General features: G+C 41.7%; 1 protein-coding gene across 1 annotated transcript in view; it reads right to left on the bottom strand.

Moving 5' to 3' along the window:
• Positions 1 to 1987: 1987 nt before the first annotated feature.
• Positions 1988 to 21086, bottom strand: part of PANK4 (pantothenate kinase 4 (inactive)) — a 31449-nt gene continuing 12350 nt past the window's right edge. Inside the window, exons 6-19 of the mRNA XM_065421318.1 lie at positions 19184 to 19337; positions 18474 to 18655; positions 16803 to 16884; positions 15387 to 15487; positions 13697 to 13852; positions 12681 to 12793; positions 10886 to 10973; positions 9988 to 10139; positions 8242 to 8297; positions 7539 to 7588; positions 6540 to 6647; positions 5436 to 5536; positions 4406 to 4474; positions 1988 to 2569 (exon numbers count right to left, since the gene is read on the bottom strand). Of these exons, the coding sequence (XP_065277390.1) occupies positions 2356 to 2569; positions 4406 to 4474; positions 5436 to 5536; positions 6540 to 6647; positions 7539 to 7588; positions 8242 to 8297; positions 9988 to 10139; positions 10886 to 10973; positions 12681 to 12793; positions 13697 to 13852; positions 15387 to 15487; positions 16803 to 16884; positions 18474 to 18655; positions 19184 to 19337 (1626 nt within the window). The 3' untranslated portion in view covers positions 1988 to 2355. The remainder of the gene's footprint in view (positions 2570 to 4405; positions 4475 to 5435; positions 5537 to 6539; positions 6648 to 7538; positions 7589 to 8241; positions 8298 to 9987; positions 10140 to 10885; positions 10974 to 12680; positions 12794 to 13696; positions 13853 to 15386; positions 15488 to 16802; positions 16885 to 18473; positions 18656 to 19183; positions 19338 to 21086) is intronic.

Below are 21086 nucleotides of genomic sequence, written 5' to 3' on the forward strand. Positions count from 1 at the left end.
ACAGCATATGCATTGCCCTCCTCTATATACTGCCTTATATCTGCTGCTAGTTTTGCTTGGATGTAGTGGGAAAGGGTAAAGAGGCAGAGTCAGTTTCAGTAACATATTGAATATTGGCAACTGCAAAGCTTGAGAAACATGCATTGCCTTGTGCTAGCAGAAACACCTGGAGAGAGTATCTTTGCACCTGGCAACTAACAGTTCTTTCAGAGCATAAGGGATGCTAAAAATGTTAGCGGTACAGTCTGATCACTTGGTTGAAGTTACTTAAGGACATGTTTAATGCTGGCTATTACAGAGTAGGAATTTTCAAATTAAACATTCAATGTTACTGTCCATCTGGTTTGTTTCGGTTGAATGATATAAGGGATCTAACCTAAGGGAGAATAAAGTATGTGGTGATCTCCATCTACCCCCAGAAAGGTAAGAGACCTTCACCTCCTGTTTGGCTGGGTGGTGAGGGAAGAATAAGGATGTTGACTATGGTTCATATTCCCCTTCTGGCTTACTGTGCAAATACATGGTGCTTCAGGGGGAGAGCAGACTTCTGTGCCGAGACTCTCTCTCCTCTTGTAAGAAATAAGCTAGTGCTTTAATACAAGGCTGAGAGCCACATAGCAAATGCTATTTAAAACAAAACTATGAAAGCCTGTCACCACTGCAAAGGTAACCAGTCCGCCCACTTAAAAAAAAAAGTTGTTTGAAAAAGAGCATGCGACTTACTTAAAACTAAATTCAATTAGTTCATGACAAGTTGACTCTGTTCTTTCATCCCTCTTGACAACACTTGTTGGGACCTGTTAAGTAGAAGTATCAGGGTTGTACTTAGTCCCTTCTGAATGCAATATTCATGTAGCCTGTAGCAGAAGGATGGCCTTGGGGTCCAGGCACTGGACTGGCATTTCTGTCTCAGCGGTCTACCAGTAAAATGAAGAGGTACGTCCCCACTCATGCAGTTGGTTGGTTTAAAAAAAACAACAACACTTTTTTGAGCTGCTCAGATGCAACACAGGGGTGGGTGTGTAAGTACCCTAGAGAGACTTACGTGGAGTTGGAGTTGAGATGCAATAGGATACTGCTGCTATATTTAAAGTTTTACAGTGAAAGTCAGTGAAGGATATGGAGTATCTTTCTTTGCAAGCTAATGGAGACTTCACCAGCTAGCAGGTGTATGTTACTACAGATTTTCCACTATTTAGAATATCAGTAGAGGAGAAACAGGTATCTTCTCCCAGGTAGCCTTGGAGAATGGCCTAGTGGGAGTCATTACCACTCACTCTGAAGGGCTATTTGATGCTGAAGATCTGGCCATAACACTCCAATTACTTGTCTTTATTTAAGGGAAACTGGAGCAGAGCTGAAATGAATGTGAGCATGACTTGAAGTCACTTGTTAGTTGTATAGGTACAGTGCTTTGAGCTGATCAATAAAAGCCAAGTAGTTTAGCATGGATGTGTGTACGTTTGGCCAACACCTTATTGCAAGGGAGGGTTTAACAAGCTGATTCTGTCTTTAGGGTACAGGAACATCAAATGGAAGAAGAGAGTACGTGGGAATTCTTGAAGGCCTTATTCCAGATTAATTCCCGGTGTAATTTAAATAGCTGTATAGGTGAGGAATTTAGCTTGCTTTGGTTCAGTCCTAAAAATTTAGACAATTTAGCTGAAGAGACTGGTTTTCCTTAACACATTTAGATGGGATCCAGAAGGCTATAAGAACCAAGAATGGAAGTGGGTAAGCTTCAGGAATTTAACTTCACCCTGTAACAGTTGGATAAATCTTAGCAGCAATAACTCTCCCCTCTGCTATTCTCATTGACGATCAGGTCAGTTACTGTTCTAGGTTCCTATGTGTCTGAAATAACACTGCTCAGAGCTTGCAAGGGAGTAAGTCTCTTCCTAGCTTAACTAGAGAGAATTTAGAAAGGTCTGAAGTATTTCATGAACTAAAATATTAAAATGCAAAGTCAAACGTTTTCAGCACTTTAAAAACTCTATTTGGTATGTGCCAAGTCACTGCTGGCATAGTAAGCAGAGATATATAAAAAGATTTCATAGACATTTAAATATATTTCTATATGAATGTCTCACAGAACAAAAAAATAAAGTCTTTCCATCACAAATACTGCAGCATTAAAATAAACACTTACCAAAATAAACAGTGAGTGATATACATATATATTTTGGGTGTATATTTTTTTATATAATGAATATTGTTGCTTTAAGTCAAAGCACAATATAAATATGGAATTTCATGTGAACTCATTTTCCCTGTCGTAATAAAAATACATTCTTTACAATTAAAGTAAAACTAGTGCAAGTCCATTGCTGCCACGCGTCAGGCCTCCAGCCCCAGTCACTTGTGTGGCACTTCATACTTAAAGATGACACTGAAGATTTTCCCGCCCAGCCGATCAGCCAACCATGAGTTTTTGATGACGGCAAGTTTGAGGCTCTCGCACTGCAGAGCTGCATAGTAATTCGTATGGATCGCGCGGCCCATCCCTTCAATTATAACCAAGTCAGTCTTCCGCTCCCTGACCAGCAGGGCCAGGCCTTTGTCCAGCCGGCTGTAATGAGATGCAGATAGAAAATGTAATTGTCCAGTTATGTAAGTAATGTAGTACAGTCTGACTACACCTAAAACGTAGATTGACCTAACTATGTTGCTCAGAGCTGTGAACAATGTGTCACCCTGTGTGACATAGTAAAGTAGACATAACCCCCACTGACAATGCAGCTAGGTCAACTGAGGAATTTTTCCACTCACCAGCTACCATCAGTCAGAGGTGGATTACCTACGTCGATGGAAAAACTCGTTCCATGGGTGCATGAAGTATCTACGCTACACCAACATAGCTGCTATACCGGTGTTGTATAGATGCACCCAGAGATTACCTGATAATCCATGGCTCTAAAGTCCATTTGGCTTGCAGGGAGCACCTTCAGGTGCTCCAGAGACTTTATCCTGCAGGCAGGCAGATTTAAGGTCTACATTGCAATCACAGGCTGTAGTTGCAGCTTGTGGTAGACATATCCTAGCTAACTGTGTGCTGGTGTCAGGGAAGGATATAGAAGCCGTCCCAGACCGTCAGGTAATTATTCAGGTTGCTAGCCCATGCTACCATGGCTTTACTGCTCCAGTACCTGAGCTAGCGCCATTGAAGCTAGCTCAGGTATGTCTACACAAGCTGCACTCACTCCATGATTTCAGTGTAGATATACGCTTAGCCAGACCATATAGGTGGTAATGCTAAGAGCATCTACAGCTAGTTCTCTCCTTCCATCAGGGAAGGTTAGGAATGGTTGATTATTTGGTTATTCTTTCAAGAGGGCTACCTTGCTTTCCCCATGCATTGTTTCCTCTTTTAAAGCAATTAGTTCAACAACTAGGGAAAGAGAAGGGAGCAGGAGAGTCATTGTAGCCCATTTGGAAATACCAATTGAGAGAAACCAAGAGCCACAAAGTTACATAGAGCAGGGCTTACGAGATGTCCTCAAGCTCCCCTCTCCCCTTGCAATTTTCTCAAGTCAGGCCTACAGCGCTCTAGCTGCCTTCTCCAAAGACAGGTAGAATGCAAGCAAAGGGTTCCAGTTAACTACTTTAGAGAGACTGAAGTGTGCCAAGGCAACAACACGAGGGCTAGGAAATAAAGCATTACAGCGAGCTCTGCAAGTGCCAAAGCTGTAAGATGTTTGATTGGGCCGAGTACAGCTGGGGTCAGGATGTTAGAAAGAAACCAAGCACTAGTGGCATTCAGTTTTAGGATCACTTTCTTTCTGCATCGAGTTAAAGATCTTACTGCAGCTTTGATTTAAGCACTAGACAATAGGAATCTGCAAAGAGACTGAATCTTGGGGTTAAGTCCCCTTTTCTCTGTGCTGGGGCAAGGACTCAAGTTAACCTCATGTATGGCAGAGAGCAGATTGTGCTTGCTACCACATCCTGTACATAAGGCACTTGTGACTGAGAAAACAACTACTTTAAGACAAAGAGCCGATCCAGGCAGAACTGCCTACAATGACGGCAGGATTAGGCCTATTACCCTTAAGAACCAATTTTTCATTTCCTGCAATAACTACCTGATGTAGTTACTTAAAAAATTCAGAATAGCTGAATATTCTGAGCCAAAGCTTTTAAGGTTTAATCCACTTGTGAGGATGAAAGTAGATGTGTTTGCTGCAGCAGGAGAGAATTAAGATCTCAGACAGACAGCAGGGACTGATTATCATCATCATCATACATGCTTGTTTGCCGGTTTCAGCAAGTATAATGGATTTTACAGAAATGCTTTCTATTGAAAGAAAGAGGTTGGGTGGTTACTGTACTAAAGTGCAGAATCTACCTCACTACATGGTAAAGGCAGAGAATTTACAATACACATTTCATCCACTGGTAAACATACCTCAGATCTAAACATGGGGAACTGGAACCTGTTTGTACCAACAGCAGCCTCTCTTCCGTCAGCGCAGATCTTTGGGGGGGGGAAAAATTCAAATCAAATCAAACAAACCACATGATTTCTTACGCTACCATCTAAACAAGGAAGTCCTGAAGGCAAGACCCTAGTGAAAGCCAGGCCCACAATGCAGCCAGACTGGAATTAGTCTGAAACAATGCAAGATTTAACTCCCTCCTGCAGACTAGAGCCAAGCTCTAGCTTACTCCATGGAGACAGATGGGGCAACCTAGGCACTAAGGCTGAATTGTGAGTATCCAGACACATGGCTGCAGGCTGCAACATACCCTGCCACCAAGATGCTCTGTGCCTGTTGCTGATGATTGTTTCTCAATCTTATGTACCTAGTCAGGCTGTGTAGAAAGGGGGGCAACTCAGTCAGCCTTTTCCAGAATTTCACTCTAAACTTATTAAAAGGTTATGAAGCAGTTGCGTAGACAGTGGGGGTGTATCTCACTCATGCAGCCCTAGAAGGGATGCTTTGTACACCACATTAATATGCATTTCTCTCCTTTCATAATTCAAAAAAGTTACCATCTGTAAGGATTTGAGTGGCATCATGTAAGGGATCCCCAAGAACACTTAAAATATTTCTTTGGCGTTTTATCATCTTATATCATGAAAGCTGACAGTGTTTGAATTCTAGCTTATTGTTGCAGAATAGTCAGTTTTGAATTTCCCCTCAGTTTTCATTAAGTCTTACTTTAGTGTTTCCCCATTTATTTCAGGTTCTGGTTCTCATGCGTTAGCCAAATGGGGTTGAGTATGAGCTACAATCATTACAGGGGCTCTCTCTTTTCACTGACATTTAAGATGTAGTGGATCTTGTGTTGATCACGTATTCTACACCTTCAGCACGGACAGTATTTCCTTTTACGGGCAGGTCAAAGTGCAGAATCTAGTGTAAGTATTTATAGATGCGGTCAGGTAGCCTTTTCTCTTCACACAATTCAAAAAAGGGAAAAAAGAGACTTACTGGATAATGGGATCCATTGCTGCTATCCGCTCAGCGACAATCAAGGATTCGCTGTAGGTAACATCGTTTAGTGCAGGGCCAGAGTTACAAGCCAGTATAACCTGCAGCAAAGAGATCAGAAGATTTCCCTGCTTATCTAAGATACTCACACATTGATCAAAACGGGTGGAGGTGGAAGAGTGTCTAGCTGAAATCTCCATTTCAAAAGATGATCAAGGTTGTTTCATGTTCTCTGGCTGCCCTCAATGGCTCCTGCCAAATTGTGGCTTTACAGTGACATTTTTCTATTTTTGTTTTCCCTCCCCAATTACCGCATGGGAGATCAACACAACCAGCAACAGCCTGCACGCATGCATGCACGTATTCTCACCTAATTTTAGAGATTAAATATTTTATACAAATAGATAGAAGCATGATTTTTAATTGGCTAAAGCCAGTGGTTGTATCAGACTTATAAGAATACACAAAGTTTATTCCACTACTGTCTAATACAACAACATTTTGGATTGGAGTTGCTAATTTCACAAAGTTATTACTTTTACCAAGACTTCCTAAACTTTTTCTCAGATACCCCTAGCTTTACTTAAAAGGATTGAGGACCTCAAACTTAACAGCCATTTATTACTCAGTTTACCCGTCACCCTTTCTTAAGGTCCCTGTCACCACACCCACAACTCCCTTATCAGTAGTCAAACACACAGTCAGACTAAACCCAACATCGTCAGATTTTACTGCCATTTAGTAACTCCTTAAACTGCTCTAGCACATTTCAACTAAAGAGATCATAGCACTTTTAATTTACCCCCCCCCTCCTGCAGTAGGATATTATTAGACCCATTTAACAGCTCAGGAGCTAGAGGTGGTGATTTTCTTAAGTCAGAGCAGAGATGGAGCAAGAAGCCAGGAGTCCTGACTCCTAAATTCCCTTACCCATATCACTTGGCCACATTCCTCCCATTTGGGTATATTATTAGTATTTCTGGTGCACAGAAGTGCTTTAGCAGATGTTAGCGGGAAGTAGTGTTAAGTCTTTCACTATTAGTGAACACTTCAGACAGTTATAAGGACCATGAAGCATCCATAATCCACAGTACTCAAACTCACCTCTGTACCTCTAGAGAGTAGCTCTCTGACAAAGGGGAAGACTCCTAAAATGATGTCTATTCCACTGTTATCTGCGAAAATTAAGGCACATTTATGAGGGGGACCTTCCTGAAAGAGAAAACCAGTGCATTCAGGGTTGAGTTGCCAGTTCTCGTAAGTTCAATGACTAATTTGTGTTAACTATTTACAAAGATTCAGATCAAACCCCCAGACTCTTAGTATCCAGAAAGTAATGACCTCATTGGCAAATGTCTGCATGGGTCACCATTACTTGGAAGCAGCTCAGCTCTCCTGCTGGTGAAGAGGGCTATGCTGACAGCCCTGGAAACAGAAGCCCTATCCACAGTACAAGTAGAGCAAGATTTCCACAACATAGTCCTGCCAACAAGGTTTAAAGCAGCCCTGAACTACCCTAGTCCCTTAGGGGTAGCATCTTCAAACTCTGATCAATTAATCCTAGGCCTGTCAACTAAAGTGAAATGGGGCAGTTTGTCACATCAATACCAACTGAGGCTACGGAACAGCCAAAGATGTGACTACTCCATTGCCACCCCTGATCTGGGCTGGCTTAGTACTAGGCAACTAAAATGAAAGGCTTATTGCCTAGTCCCACTTCCCTTCAATTTATTCCAATTCTGATGCTGTGAAACTTTAAAACCAGTCTTCTGGCACTGCAATTCGTGCTGCTTAAAGTATTTTCGTTAAACCCTGATGGAGGTTTTGATGAGGAGTTACAAACCACCTTTGCTTTGGGGTTTTTAAGTTGTACAAGGCAAGTAATATGTTTTCCACTTTAATAACCATGATCACAAAATGCAAATTTGATCAGTAATTACAGAGGTTGAGGATTTTTTTTTTTTTTTTTTTTTAAGGTTGAACTTTACGCCTGAGACATTGGTTGCATTAGGCAACTCAAAAGGTGATTAGAGTAATTTTTATGACTATTGCATAAATCTAAGTAAATTACTCATAGTTAAAGTCACAATGGACCAAGCATACCTTTAGTCGTTGTATCCACTCACTGTAAGAATCTTCTAGCCATGGGCGCTCTGTAGAGTTGACAAAATCAGCAGGTTAGCACTTTTCTCATGGCAATCTTTGTAAGCATTGTTAGAACAAGTACTTATGAAAAGGCAGATCAGGTTTATACATATTTCTATCTACTTTAACATTAAAACATATTAAATTTGTATGTTCAAACAATTCTTGGGCTCGTAACTGTGAAAGCAGATCAGTTAATTTTCCTGAAATAGCACTTTATAAATAATACAGGACAAGTCATAAGAGATTAGAGTCAGTGTCCCCAGCAGCACACTATTACCCCTCGTAGGATAACCATCATGACCACTTTCTATTTGGTGTTGCTAAGCAGGAGGTATATTTAGAATAGCAAGCAGGAAAAGACGGTTGACATTCAGGGGAAGTGTTCATTGGAGCCTTTTTGCTCACTGGGGAAAAAAAAAAAATCTTACGTGCTCTGGACTAAGAGGAAATGGGGCCCTGACATCTTTGGAATTCAGATAGCAGCAATTCAGTGAAGTACTGTAGCATAGTCATCTGGAATAAAGACTAGACACCACTGATTTCATGTGACCTTCCTTGGTAGCAGAACTCTCTCCTACTTGACACTTTCTTGTCTACCTCCATTCTTATTCTTGTATCAACACACAAAGGCAAGATGCCACAGAATGATTCTCTATACCTTGCAATTTTTCCTTGGCTTCTTCAAATCCAAATTGTGGCTCAGATTCCAGAACTCTGCATCAGAAGACAGACAAAGAGGACAGCATTAAACAAGTTTATCCCACATAGATGCCCTGTCCAAACAGCTCTGCAGCTGAACAAACAAATATCAGATGGGGATTTTATAGCATCAGTTTTAGTGGGGGTGTGCAGAGACCCACTGGCTGAACAATAGGTGCTTTATATTATTTTTAAAAACAAAAGATTCAGAGGTTTTAAACAATAAGAGCTCTTATGCTCCAAGGAAAAAGCTGCCAGCACCATACAAAAACGTGCAGTCATTAACAAATTCCAGGAAAAGCATCAAATGGTATCATCTACAGTCTCATGTAAACATAGTTATGATTTATATATAATCATGACAAACTGCAAGACCAACTTTGGAAATCTTTGTACAGTAAGCAGTAATTTGCCATGTTTAGTTTGAAGATAGCAGTAGAATTGGTATTGAGCATTTTGTCAAACTTTTAAACAAAGCCATTTTAAAGTTAGAAAACTGGTTGACAATATATTACAGACTTCCCCATCAGCTAGACATTTTAAGCAAAAAACCCAACCACAGTTAAATGGTGGTGTCAAGATGCAATGGCGATTCAGGAATATGTGATGGCCTGGTTTAATTTCAAGTGATCAGCAGTGAAATGTTTTAGGGCTCTGCTGGGTTTCTCCACCATCCTTGACCCCTTCCCCATTCCCATTAGAGGTGTAGATATTGCCTGTGAATCAATTCCCACCAAGATAAAAGTTCTTGAGCCAATTGTGAATAACATTAACTTGGACAACTTCCCTTAATCCTCTCCTCTGAGGGAAGAGAACATGCACTGATGAATAGGTGGGTGACCAGATCTATATTAGTAATTACAGTTGGTCATTTTAGAAACTGAAATTCTGTGAAATACTAGGCTAAATCAGATTGGCCATGGAAGCATTCACAGAATACAAGTCTGTTTAAAGTGCTTCCCAAAGAGTGTTTTCTGGAAGGGGTCTATACCAACATATCAAGCTTATACAGAAAGCCAAAGAGCCAAATCATTCTGGCAGGTGCCCAAGGTTACCTCCTGTTGGGTTTAAAGGGGAGTTTCGTATGCGCATCTTCCAGAAGTCAGACTCCCTGAGTTTAAGGCAGCCAACTGTGAGATACCTAAATACCTGCATTCTCACAGTATCTAGTGCTGACAGGAATGAGGAATTCATTTGTGTGGGAGAATTTAATAAAAGTTTTCCAGATAAAGATTTAGTCTGAGCAAAGTATTGGTTGATTCCCATTCTATCCAAACCCCTTCAGCCATCCCTAATTACAAACCACTGAGTGAACATGTAATATAAGGTACTAGGACAGCCCAGAATAGCAGTGGGAAGTACACATTCATCTTACAGGAACATAATGTCAAGCTAAGTGGAACACATACCCAAAGCAGTGCTAAAGATGTCCACTACAAGCAAAGTGGGCAAACTTTCAAATGTGAACTTCTGTATTATTATTACTGCATTCAAACATTCATAGTGACACATCTGCCCATTTTAAGGGTTGGTAATGGTGAATTTCCTGCACCACAACAAGTCTTGCAAATAAACAACCAGCATTTGAAGAAGGTGAAATACAAGTTATTTCATTAATATTGGATTGGTGCACTTGAATTTGTTAAAAGAAAGATGGGATATTTAGTGTCTTAAAAATGGTGTTTTTAAAATATTTAGCACCTACTCTGAGACTGCTTTTGCTCCCCAGTCAAAGACATTCCCCGCAAGAAGTCCTTTCACCAGAGCAAACTGCCTCTCCTCCCAGCCTAATGAATCCAAAGATTCGATTACGCTTGGAAAACATTTTAACGCTATGCCATTTTCTTTCTGCTTTACCTGTAAGAAAGATATGAGACATTGGATTTATAGATGAAAAATTCTTACCCATCATTGGTTGCCTCAGTGCCAAGACCACCTCCAAGCATTCTCCTCTAGGTTCATGGCCTCTAATGGACCAACAAGTTACTGTTATCAGCATGCTTAGTATGAACAAGTAAAAATAAAATATACCCTCGGCTGCTAATAACCGCATTAATGCTAGAAAAGGAGCAGAAATTGCTATTGTTTCTTTTCAAGACAGTGACAGGACAATGGATCTTGGCCAGCAGGAAGAAGTAGTGTCAAGAGAGCCATCAAGAACAAAAAACCAACAAAAACAGCCCTAAGCAAAGGCATCCCCATGATAATCAGCCTTGCAAAATGCATGCATCCCCCCGGTTATATTTACTATAAATGTAACAGTGAAAAAACCCCCAATTATAATAATTAGCCTATATAATTTGTGTGTTTTGAGAGGTTAACAGAATATCAGACTTAAAAGGGTAAAGGTGTGCCGGGAATAGGGGAACAAGTTTTTTCTTTGGTTTAGATTGTAACAAAAATATTCAATGCCTTGCAATCACCCTGATTGCCTTTCACGTCCCCCTAGGGATAGCGACCCACCAGCTGAGAAATTCTGCCTTAAGCTATCCAGTCCCCTACTCCTCACCATGAGCAACTACCTACCTACATCAAGTTTGAGAGGATGCAAAAATATCTTGAACTTACATTTTTGTCCACCCTGTAAAGCAAGAAGGACTTACCTTTGAATAGGGGTCTGGAAAGTTGAATTCATTTAGACAATGTTCCCTTGTATCCAATAAACTTCTAACTGTTAAGGTGCCATAGGAACTGAAAGAAAGAGTGAGAAAGGAGGATCAGCTGCTTCAGAGAGTGGAGGAAGAATTGTTTCTCTCCCCCTGCCCACCATCTTCATCTGGCCATTAAACCATTGTAATTACTACTTCTAGGATAGTTGCAGCGTCTAGTCCGGGGTCGGCAACGTTCGGCACGCAGCTCGCCAGGGTAAGCACCCTGGCGGGCCGGGCCAGTTTATTTACCTGCTGACGCGGCAGGTTCGGCCGATCGCGGCCCCCACTGGCCGCGGTTTGCCGTCCCGGGCCAATGGGGGTGGCGAGAAGCCGCGGCCAGCACATCGCTTGCCCGCACTGCTTCTCGCCGCCCCCATTGGCCCGGGACGGCGAACCGCGGCCAGTGGGGCCCGCGATCGGCCGAACCTGCCGCGTCAGCAGGTAAATAAAACTGGCCCGGCCGCGTGCCGAACGTTGCCGACCCCTGGTCTAGTCCATCAAGTTTTACTGTGCTATAAATATTAAATATCTTCGTTAAGTTCTAGTAATTGTGGTCAAATCAATATGGTTAACTAGGAGCACAGGCGCCTCTGATGCTAGGAAGGCACTACAGTATAAAAGGCTACCATATATAAGATTGTCCATTGCGGTTTGTGCACGCACAATTAGCTAGAACGAGACACAGTACTGATTAGCTGGACATCTGAATCTAGAGAGGTCCTTACCCTTATTTTTCATACATTACTCTTAATATGGGCCAAGATGATCAATAATGGGGGCCTACAGCAAGCTTTACTTATAGCCATACAATGTTCATTCCTACCCTAGGAGACAGTTGTCATTTGGATTTCTTGGGATGTAGAAATATTTTGTTTCCTACTAATGAGTCTGAGCACCCTATATATAAAAAAACCCAATTTCTTCCAATATGCATCTGTAACAGGATGGCCTGCCCCTTTAAGGGTAAGGAACCCCCGGGCTAGCCAATCTGTTCAGATAGCCCCACCTCACCACACCTGTGCAGGATGTAGGACTTAAAAAGGGAGGAAGCCCAGCCATCAGGGGGATGGCAGTTGCATTGCAGCTGGAGCGCTAACTCCTGTGCTGGGTCACTGGAAAAAGGGGCCAAGCTCCAGGGACGCAATCCGTGGGCTCTGGAGGAACTGGAGAGGCTCAAGCCTGGAGAGGGGTTAAAGCTGCTTAATTTAGCTTTGTTTGTTGTTTGGAGTTCTACTGAGGGGTCCCCAGAGATTGACAGAAGAGTGTCAATCTGTTTGAGTTGGAAGGACTTTGCTGCTGGCTCACGGAGGTGCCAGGTGAAGGGATGTTGAAGAAGCCAGCCAAGAGAAGCCAAATGGGGGCCTGACTAGTTACAGCTGGATTTGGATTCCCCGGAAAGGGACTGAACTCTTAAGTGTGAGCTGGCCAGAGGGCCGAGTCACTCAGCCAGACCAACACAGGGTCTGAACAGCATCAGGAGGAGGGAACCAAGCAGAAGGCCCAGCAACGCTGCACCCAACCATGAGAGGGCGCCAGCTGGTGAGTCACCTCTATACGCATGGGGCTCACTCTGGGGTAGGAACCTATAAAATCAGTAGTTTTAACTTTTTCTTATGCACATGACATAAATGTAACATGTAGGGAACAAAATTACAAAACAGTGAGCTACTCGCTAACAAATGCATATTAAACATTTACTACATCCCATCTACATTAACTGTGCTCACTGGAAAAAGCCCACACTTACAAAGGCTGCTGTCTGAGTGTCTGAAGCTTATTCCAATACTTCTGTCGGAACTTTTCTGCTCGCTCAGCTGCATCCAGAGAGTCTGGCTGACTGGCCATAGCACGTTTCACTACCTGACAGAAACAAGGAGGCTGGATTGGAGTTGCCAAATGCATTTTCCATCATATGAGGGTAGAAGGCAACAGTCTCAATGACTGAAGTTCAGGCTTGGAAATATTTGTTCTGTCTTCTGTAATGTTCAGTGCCTCCATGCCAACCCCAAAGAAGTTTAGACTTGAGGTTTTTCCCCCAGATTCAAGTCGTAGGTTGAAGGATATGCACTCAGAGAGGAAAGAGTCATCTAAAAATAAGGGCTTACTGTTTTTGAATAATATAGGTAGAAGGGGGCATTCCAGATAATCCCAAAAGCTAGAAGCATCTGATAAAACATTCTACCAGTCTGCTACTATAAGTTCAAATCATCTGCTCTTTAGTTAACATGCAGTTTAGCTAACTCTTTTTATATCTAATAAATTCTGTGGATGGGTTTGCTTACTATGGATACAGGCATTCAGGAGTGATTTATAAACACAATCAGTTAAGAGCACAACAATCATGTGATCATTTAAGTTAGGCCAAACCGTATTCATCTGACTCACACCAGTAGTTCCACTGCAGTCAGCAGGACTGCTTAAAAGAATAAGGACAGCAGGATTTGGCCCTTTAGGCATTATCGTGTGTGTGTGTTTTAAACGGGGAGCATACAGTGGAATTTAAATAATAAAATGCTTTGAAAACTGTTCAAAAAAGGTCACAAGAAAAAAAAAGGTAATTCCAACTATGCTGAGGTAAGAGTGTCCAGAGGACTTCCACCAATTCACCTATTAGATTTGCAAAAGGGGAAGGCTCCATTCATCCCTAAGTTTAACTGTGTGCTCAAGTTAGCAGTCTGAGCTCATCCATGTCAGCCCACAGAAAAATCTATTTGCCAAATCATGAAACTGTTTAGACACACGTTACTGCATTGTGATCCTTACCCCATCCAAAGCCTCCTCAAAGCAAGTGAGCCAATATTTCCTGGCCATGGCATCTTCAGTGAGGTCAACGGTGTCAGGGATGTACGTGGATGGGTCCTCTAGCAAGGGCAGGTTAACAAGCGGTCGCTCCAACCGATCCATTTCGAACATGTCAAACTGGGAAGTGATGGGGAAAAATAAAGGTATTAGACTTCACAATTAAACTAACTCAAACAGGCTGGTCCAGTAAGATTGATTTGTACTGGGACTAGCCAACAGTAGTTACTCCATGTGGACAGCTGCATTAGAGTGTGCATACAGTATAGTAAAGAATGTTTCCACAATTGTCAAAGCTTTGCCTTGACATCTTAGGAGTTTTCATTTTAAAAAAAAGCTTCTAGTAATCCCCCTATTTCTTTCCCCTTCCCACAAGTTTCCTGGTAAAATGAGAGGTGGGATCATTCTGAAGGAGTATTCGAGCACACATTTCCCCTCCATTTCAGTTCACACATTCCTGTTTGCTGCCCTTCCCCCAGAGCCCTTAAACTTATAGAAAACATTTGACCCTAAAGGTTGTTTTAAGAACACACACACACACACAGTTAATACCACATGTACAAATATTTTGTTGCATATTTTAAAATAAAACCTAGTAAAGTGCATAGATTTATTTTTGCAAATGAAACTGCATATTTTGCACACAGTTACCTGTTCTCACCTACATATATGTACAACTTAGACACCTATTTAAAATTTTTGCCCTGTCAGGTAAGAGCTAGGAAGCTTAGAAACTGAGCACTCAAGTATTTCAGTGGTTTTACATACAGCCTCTGAGCACTATTCCTAGTGTATATGCTACTCCTTATCTAGGTACAGCAATAATGAACAAGAAGTTGACATTGATAAACCTTGGACAGCATCTCAATGTCACACAAACATCTTGTGTATGTGAATTCCCAGATTTTTTTATTTAAATATTCTCCTAAAATGTTATCCAAGATTGAGTGTAAATCATACAAGTCAAAAGTGTTTTTTTCTTCAAAATTAACATTGACTGCGACTTCTTTACTAAAGAATCCTATCCCCATTCCCTGGAGTGACAGGAAGAGTACACCACATACAGACAGGTTTTCCACCTGTTGAGACTCAAGATCAAGCGTATGGGTCATACTAAGGACATTACTAGCATCTGAAATAGTTCAGTGTACTCCTTATACTGCTTTAGGCATTAGCTGTGGCAATGGCTATAGAAGAAACAAACGCTGGCTTTTGCATGTCGAATTGAGCATCTGATTTTCACTTAGTTGGTTTTAAAAAGTTGACTTGCAAATGTTGGGCTCAGTTTTCAAGATACAGATTACCAACTGCACATGCAACACTGTGTGCACAACTGTTGGACAAATTTGCAACTCAAACAGCTCTGGGTCTAAGTGGCCATCTTTGTACACAACTGATTTGCATGTGCAGTCTTATTAACTGTGATGACAAGATTGATAGCCATTCAACTGGGTGTCAAACTTTCTGGGGGGAGGAAATCAGGCTACAAATTACTTACTTGGGGTTCTTGAACTATTATTTAAGATGGGGAGGAGTGTGTGCAGGGAAGGTAGTTAGGAGTTTGATAGTTTTATTAAAGTCCTGAAGCGCCATGAGGGTTCTAAATGATCTCTCAGGGACAACAGCTTCTGGTCCTAGAAAGACAGTAACTTACCGTGCTACTCCTTGCACGTTGCATGGGGCAGAGATCGGGTGAAGTGCTCATAAGGCCAGAACTCCCAGCATAATTCTCTCCCCAACTGTACTCGTTGGGATCTGGAGGAACAAAGATGGAGGCCATAAACTGAAAGTAAGACTGTCTATCCCACGAGTGATTTTAATGTCTATATGCCTTTGTGTAGGTTTTAAATAAAGACAAATGCAAGGGAAAATAGCCATGGAAATAATGTTTTATTTAAAAAAAAAAAAGTGCAGAGTTGCTCAACCATCTGGTTAATTAGTAATTTGGGGCTTCTTCTTTACTGAATTTGGGAAGGGGCAAGAAACCCTAAGTTTCAGAAATGATCACTACCTCACTTTTTAATATAGTAAACTTTAAAAAAAAAAAAGGGGGGGGGTGGAGATTGTCAAGAGAATATAATTTTTGGGGGAGGGGGGGGAATTATCTCCAAGCCCCTATTTTTATTTCCAAACCTAGTACATCATCTTTAAAGATATTAAAGCTCTTATTAAGAATGCATTGCAACCAATTAGTTTAATAAACTCTTTAAAGTTATTTCTAGGCAGAATTGGCTCTTTTAATAAATAGAAAAAATGCACTAGTCAGAGTGTGGGATATACAGCTACAGAAGAAGCATGCCTTGTGTAGCAGGGGGTTCCTAGTTACTCTTCCCAGATCCACAGAACCTCTACCAATTTACATAGCTTCTTAGTACCTTAGTTTTCCCTCTCTGTAAAATGGGTATGAAAATTTCCTGCTTTACAGGAGTATTATGAGGCTTAATAATCTTTGTAAATGCAGAGATCGCTGGATAAGTAAGGAGACGTTCTATTAACCCCAATCTGTCTGGTTCTGTTCCCACCCTAACATACAAACTGAGTGGCTTGTCCATACAGCAACCACAAATAGTGATAACTAATCAGAGAGAGTGCAGCGCCACAGCTCTATACTCAGCAAAAGCAACCTGTAACAGAAGAATGCTAGGAGCAGACATGTGCTCTTCAACTATTGAGGTGTTTTTATGGGCAGAAGAATGCAATTTCATAATTACATTATTTCTACACTAGCACATTGGCCATATTCAGAAAGTGTCCTCTCTGGAGAGGAGATAAATCAGAAGCCTGGATTTCCCTCTGCCTTTAGAGAGGAGGTTGCTCTTGGCACAGTCACCGGGGGGAGGGGAGAGAGAATAAGCAAATCCTCCAGGCCCCTCAAAGTGGAGCAAGGAAATGGAGTAAACAGAGATCTCTTTGCCAGAAGAAAATAAGTGTTTACAAAATAAATCTGTGCTGTTAATGGCAAATGTATTTGATTAACCAATGATTTACATGCAGCCTTTTGAAAGAAGCTTGGACTGACACTGACATTTCAGAACACTGCATATACAGAACATAGTGATGCTGTACTTACTGTCTTGTTCAGCTCCTTTTAAAAATGCCCCAATGGCTCCCAGGTAGCCTTCATGTCTCAGGAACAATGCCTGAACCTCTCCCTGCCACAATATGAAACATTGCATTTGGATGGCCCCTGATTGCTAACATGCACTTTGTCACTAATTTACACTTAAGTATAACACAGATAAACCAGCTAGAATATTTTATTGTATCCATGCTACATTCCAACACACTTCAATAATTTCAATGGTGCTGCAGGAGGCATATTTGAAACATCTCTTTTCAGCATGTGCTACTTACACCTACCAGCCCAGGATTATGAGGCAGCCAGGGAAGATGCAAGGAATTTGTTCTAAGACTGAATAGTCATGGAAGTGTAATTAGCCATTGCTGCAGTACAGAAAGCTACTGCAACTTCACATGGAAAAGTGCTGTTAATGTCAGGGCACTTGGCACATTCATTCATGTTTGGCAGTGCATCTTTCCAACATTCTAAACCATGACACTCGTTTCCTTCCTCTACTTCACTCCCTCTCACGTCACTGGCTCAAGACCCAAGAACACACTGGAATGTCCATGCAAATGGAGAGAGCCAATACACCTGCACACGCACCCACTCTTTGTTAAACCAGTCAAGGAGATATTCATTGTCAACACCAGAAAGCAAGACCATCCTCAACACAATGCAGGAATCTTAAAGTGCTAATGAGGTGTACCCATAATCCACCAAATCCCCTCACCTTCATAGGCAATGAGAAATTTTGTGGAAACTGGGAGGGGGAGAGGGGGCAAAATCAGCTCCCCCATAGAGGAGCTCACAAAAGAATGTTAACATTTGCTTGGGGTACAGCAAAAGACCAGCAATGACTTCACAACTCACTTACACTAGTTAAGGAGGAAACTAGCAGTTTCCTAAAGCTTGCAGCTAGTCTATAAAAAGGCATTGTAGGGGTATGACAGAGGGAGATCAGAGAGAAATTGAAAAAAGATCCAGAGACCCAACCCTGGAGGGTTGAGTTGAGAGTGAAAAATCTAAGCATTGATGCCTAGGGGGTCCAAATACCATTAAGTTTATAAAGCCACCACACATATGTAGACTAGTCCCCACTCTGGCAAACCAACAGAACTAAAACCAGCTCCTGGCTTTGGATTTCACCCACACTCTCAGGTCACAAAACTTTGGACTAGGGAAAGCTTCTGTAAAGGGGAAAATTACACTTTGAAATTATTTCAGATAGCTATTTGAGAAGGAATGGCAGTTGGTATTTTTTAAAGCGGATATCAGTTGCAGGTTTTATCCTAGAAGAACAATCCCACACTGAATTTGACAAGGGAATGTGAAATTAACAAGAGGAATTGAATAATCATGGTAGCATGCGAGGAAGATGGAAAGGATCAATGCTGAGCAGCTACAGGACAACAACTGAGACGGTTAGAAAACCCACAGACAACTACTCTGCATAACTGTTTGCAATTGATCTTTATAGCAGTACTTGACCTTTAGTAAAGGATGGCCCCAGTCAGTGGCCATTCATTATTAATAACCATGTGTTACAGATTCACTGCATTACTTTGATCATGCTGCCAACTTCATACATTTGAAAACAACTATGTTAAGGTCTTGCAGCAAATTGGGAAAGATACCAAAGACTTGTTCTTGGGTTCCTGAGAGTTTAGTTTTTATTACCTTGGAGAAGAAGTTAATACTGTACGTGATTGTGCGCATAGTGACTGGGTGACCCCGAATAAAGAATCCTCCGAAGTAAATTTTGTGTAGGTTATGGAGTTTAGCATAGAGACAGGCAAGCTGTCCAATGTCATTACTGATCATGTGCAGTAAACTCTTTGCCATATCATCTTTAGAAAATTCTAAAGGAAAGAAATAAAAAAACACATTAAAATGGTTGAATCATGCCCAAGTGGACATTATTTTTAGGCAGACTATGAGCAAAGTTCACCCCCAGGGTAGCTCCACTGGCTTCTTTAGACTAGAAGAAGGATGAATCTGGCTTCAAGGAAGGAAGTTCAGCCCTATCATACACTGCTCGTTTCCTGCTTGCATGGGGATTAACACGGCTAGTGGAACTGGTCAGGAATTCTTCAGCAAAACATTTTTTCATTAGAAAATACTGACCAGTTGAAACAAATTTGAACTCTGAAGAAGCAGGCCAGTACAGACACTGATACTTATAAAGTCCCCACAAAAGCCCATGACATGGGGAAATGGGTACTGAAGAAGTTGGTAACTACATTCTCATACTTTCAAATACTGAAAGGGTCACAAATATTCACACAATCAGCATATTAAAGTAAAAAGGGCACTAGGCAAAATATAGTATTATCTGTACAGTAAATCTTGGGTAGACTCCCTCCACCCCCCTCGCCCTGTGTTGGTACCTTTATCTGCTGTGGCAGATTTACCAAAGCTGCTAGCTATTAGATTTCCACTTAGCCCCAGTGTCTGGTAGGCCCCACCATACACATCTTTCACCAGCATGTCAACATTTGTATGCTGTCCCTTTGAAGCAAGATGCAGCAATTCATCAAATTTCTGCAGAAGAAAAGCAAAGTGTTACTGCAGGTTTTCTGGATGGCCAGATAATCTTGTCTGAATCTCAAACTTCTGCAGAACGCTTAGTAAGAGAAGTCATTCAAAAAAACCAGCCCCCACCAAACAGGCATTCCTTGTATTTCAGATCACAGGGACTGACTCCCCAGCCTAATCTTAGAGCAGAGCTTCACAATCTCTTATTGTAACCACTCCTCTCCGAATCAGACCTCAGATGACCATATGCAAGTAACCTGTTGAAAGATGTTCCTTCCCCCCCCCCCCCCCCCAAGACTGGAAATGAGGAATGTGTGAGTGTCCTCCAAGTTTATTGCTTGCAACCCTTTAGGGTATTGCTACTCTCTGGCCGAGAACTCTGTCCTAGACTAGCATGGTGCGAAACAAGACAAATATGCCACCTTTCACCCAAACAACTCCCATGAATGGCTCAGAATTCAAATAGGGTTGCATAGACATATATAAATAGAATGTGACCCAGTATCCCTAGATACTTTGGATTCTATAATGTTTCAAGAAGCAGATTAGCAAAAAGCCTTAGCTCAGTATCCGTCACCTCACCCTGATTACAGGGATAACATGTTCCTAAGTAAATTGTAGTGAAGCTCATAAGAGCTACTCTGGATCAACTTCTTAATACTCAGACATCTTTTCCATTCCTTCCCTTGTTACTAGGGCTGTTGGTGTAGCCTAGCAACCTTTCAGGTATCAACATGAATGGAATTCCAGCCAGAGCCTGCCACATAGGCAGCGCACCTATCCCCTACTCCGGAGGGGAGGCCAAGTGGGCTTAGTTATAGGATGAAGTGGGATTATGTCTCAGGTATTTTAGTTCAAAAAGTAAAACTAAAAGAGAGGCTGTCTGTCCAGCTAGCGAGTTCTTAAAGGAAGCACCAAAATAAAATAAACCTAGCAGCAGACTAGTCCTGCCTTTTTGGGCTCCCCCACTGCTTATAGTTCAGCTATAAACTCTCTGTTAGAAGTCTAGACATGTTGCTCCTCCAAGTCCAGTAAAGGAGGACTTGTTGAAAAGGCTCCGAGACTAATAAATGTATCCGACAAAACACTGCTAATATGGACTCTTCCCTTTGACCTTCTCCTGACAAGTTCATGATGTGTAACTATCCCCTATATAAGCTAACATTTACAGTCACATGGATCTTTGGACACAGAAAAACCACCTGCTTTAAGTGGTGTTGAGTTAAAACACAGCAGCACCAGATTAGGCTGTGGATTGGCAATTAGCCTTCAGTTCTCTGAACATACAAATCCCCTGAAATGCAACAGGAACTGAGCTACCCCTCTTGCCTCTGATATACTGCAATACTCAGGCTCTCTCTACTTCGCTGCTCTTCAGGATTTTAGACTGAAACTGAACCTGGAGATCAGATCTCAAGGCATGAGCCGCTCATTCATGTTGGAACATAGGGCACAGAAAATCAACAGGTACCATGGAGCAGACTGTACTCAAACTGTACACAGTGAGGGAAAAGACTATTAAAGAATAAAAGGGAATTGTACACCCTCCCCCCCGCGCAATCCTAGAAGCTGGAAAAAAAATCCTCTATCCCAGGCAGTGTCAGCTTTTTGCCCACTTGACAGGTATTTCTTTATTGCTTTGTCCCCTGTTTCTAATGGGGCTCTTTTGGTTTGTTGCCTGGATTTATGCACTAGTATCACAGAGGATGTTATCACAGCTCAAGGGCCCAGGTTGGTTGTTTAATAACAGCAGCA

This window comes from Emys orbicularis, chromosome 22, assembly GCF_028017835.1.
Source record: "Emys orbicularis isolate rEmyOrb1 chromosome 22, rEmyOrb1.hap1, whole genome shotgun sequence".
NCBI lineage: Eukaryota > Metazoa > Chordata > Testudines > Emydidae > Emys > Emys orbicularis.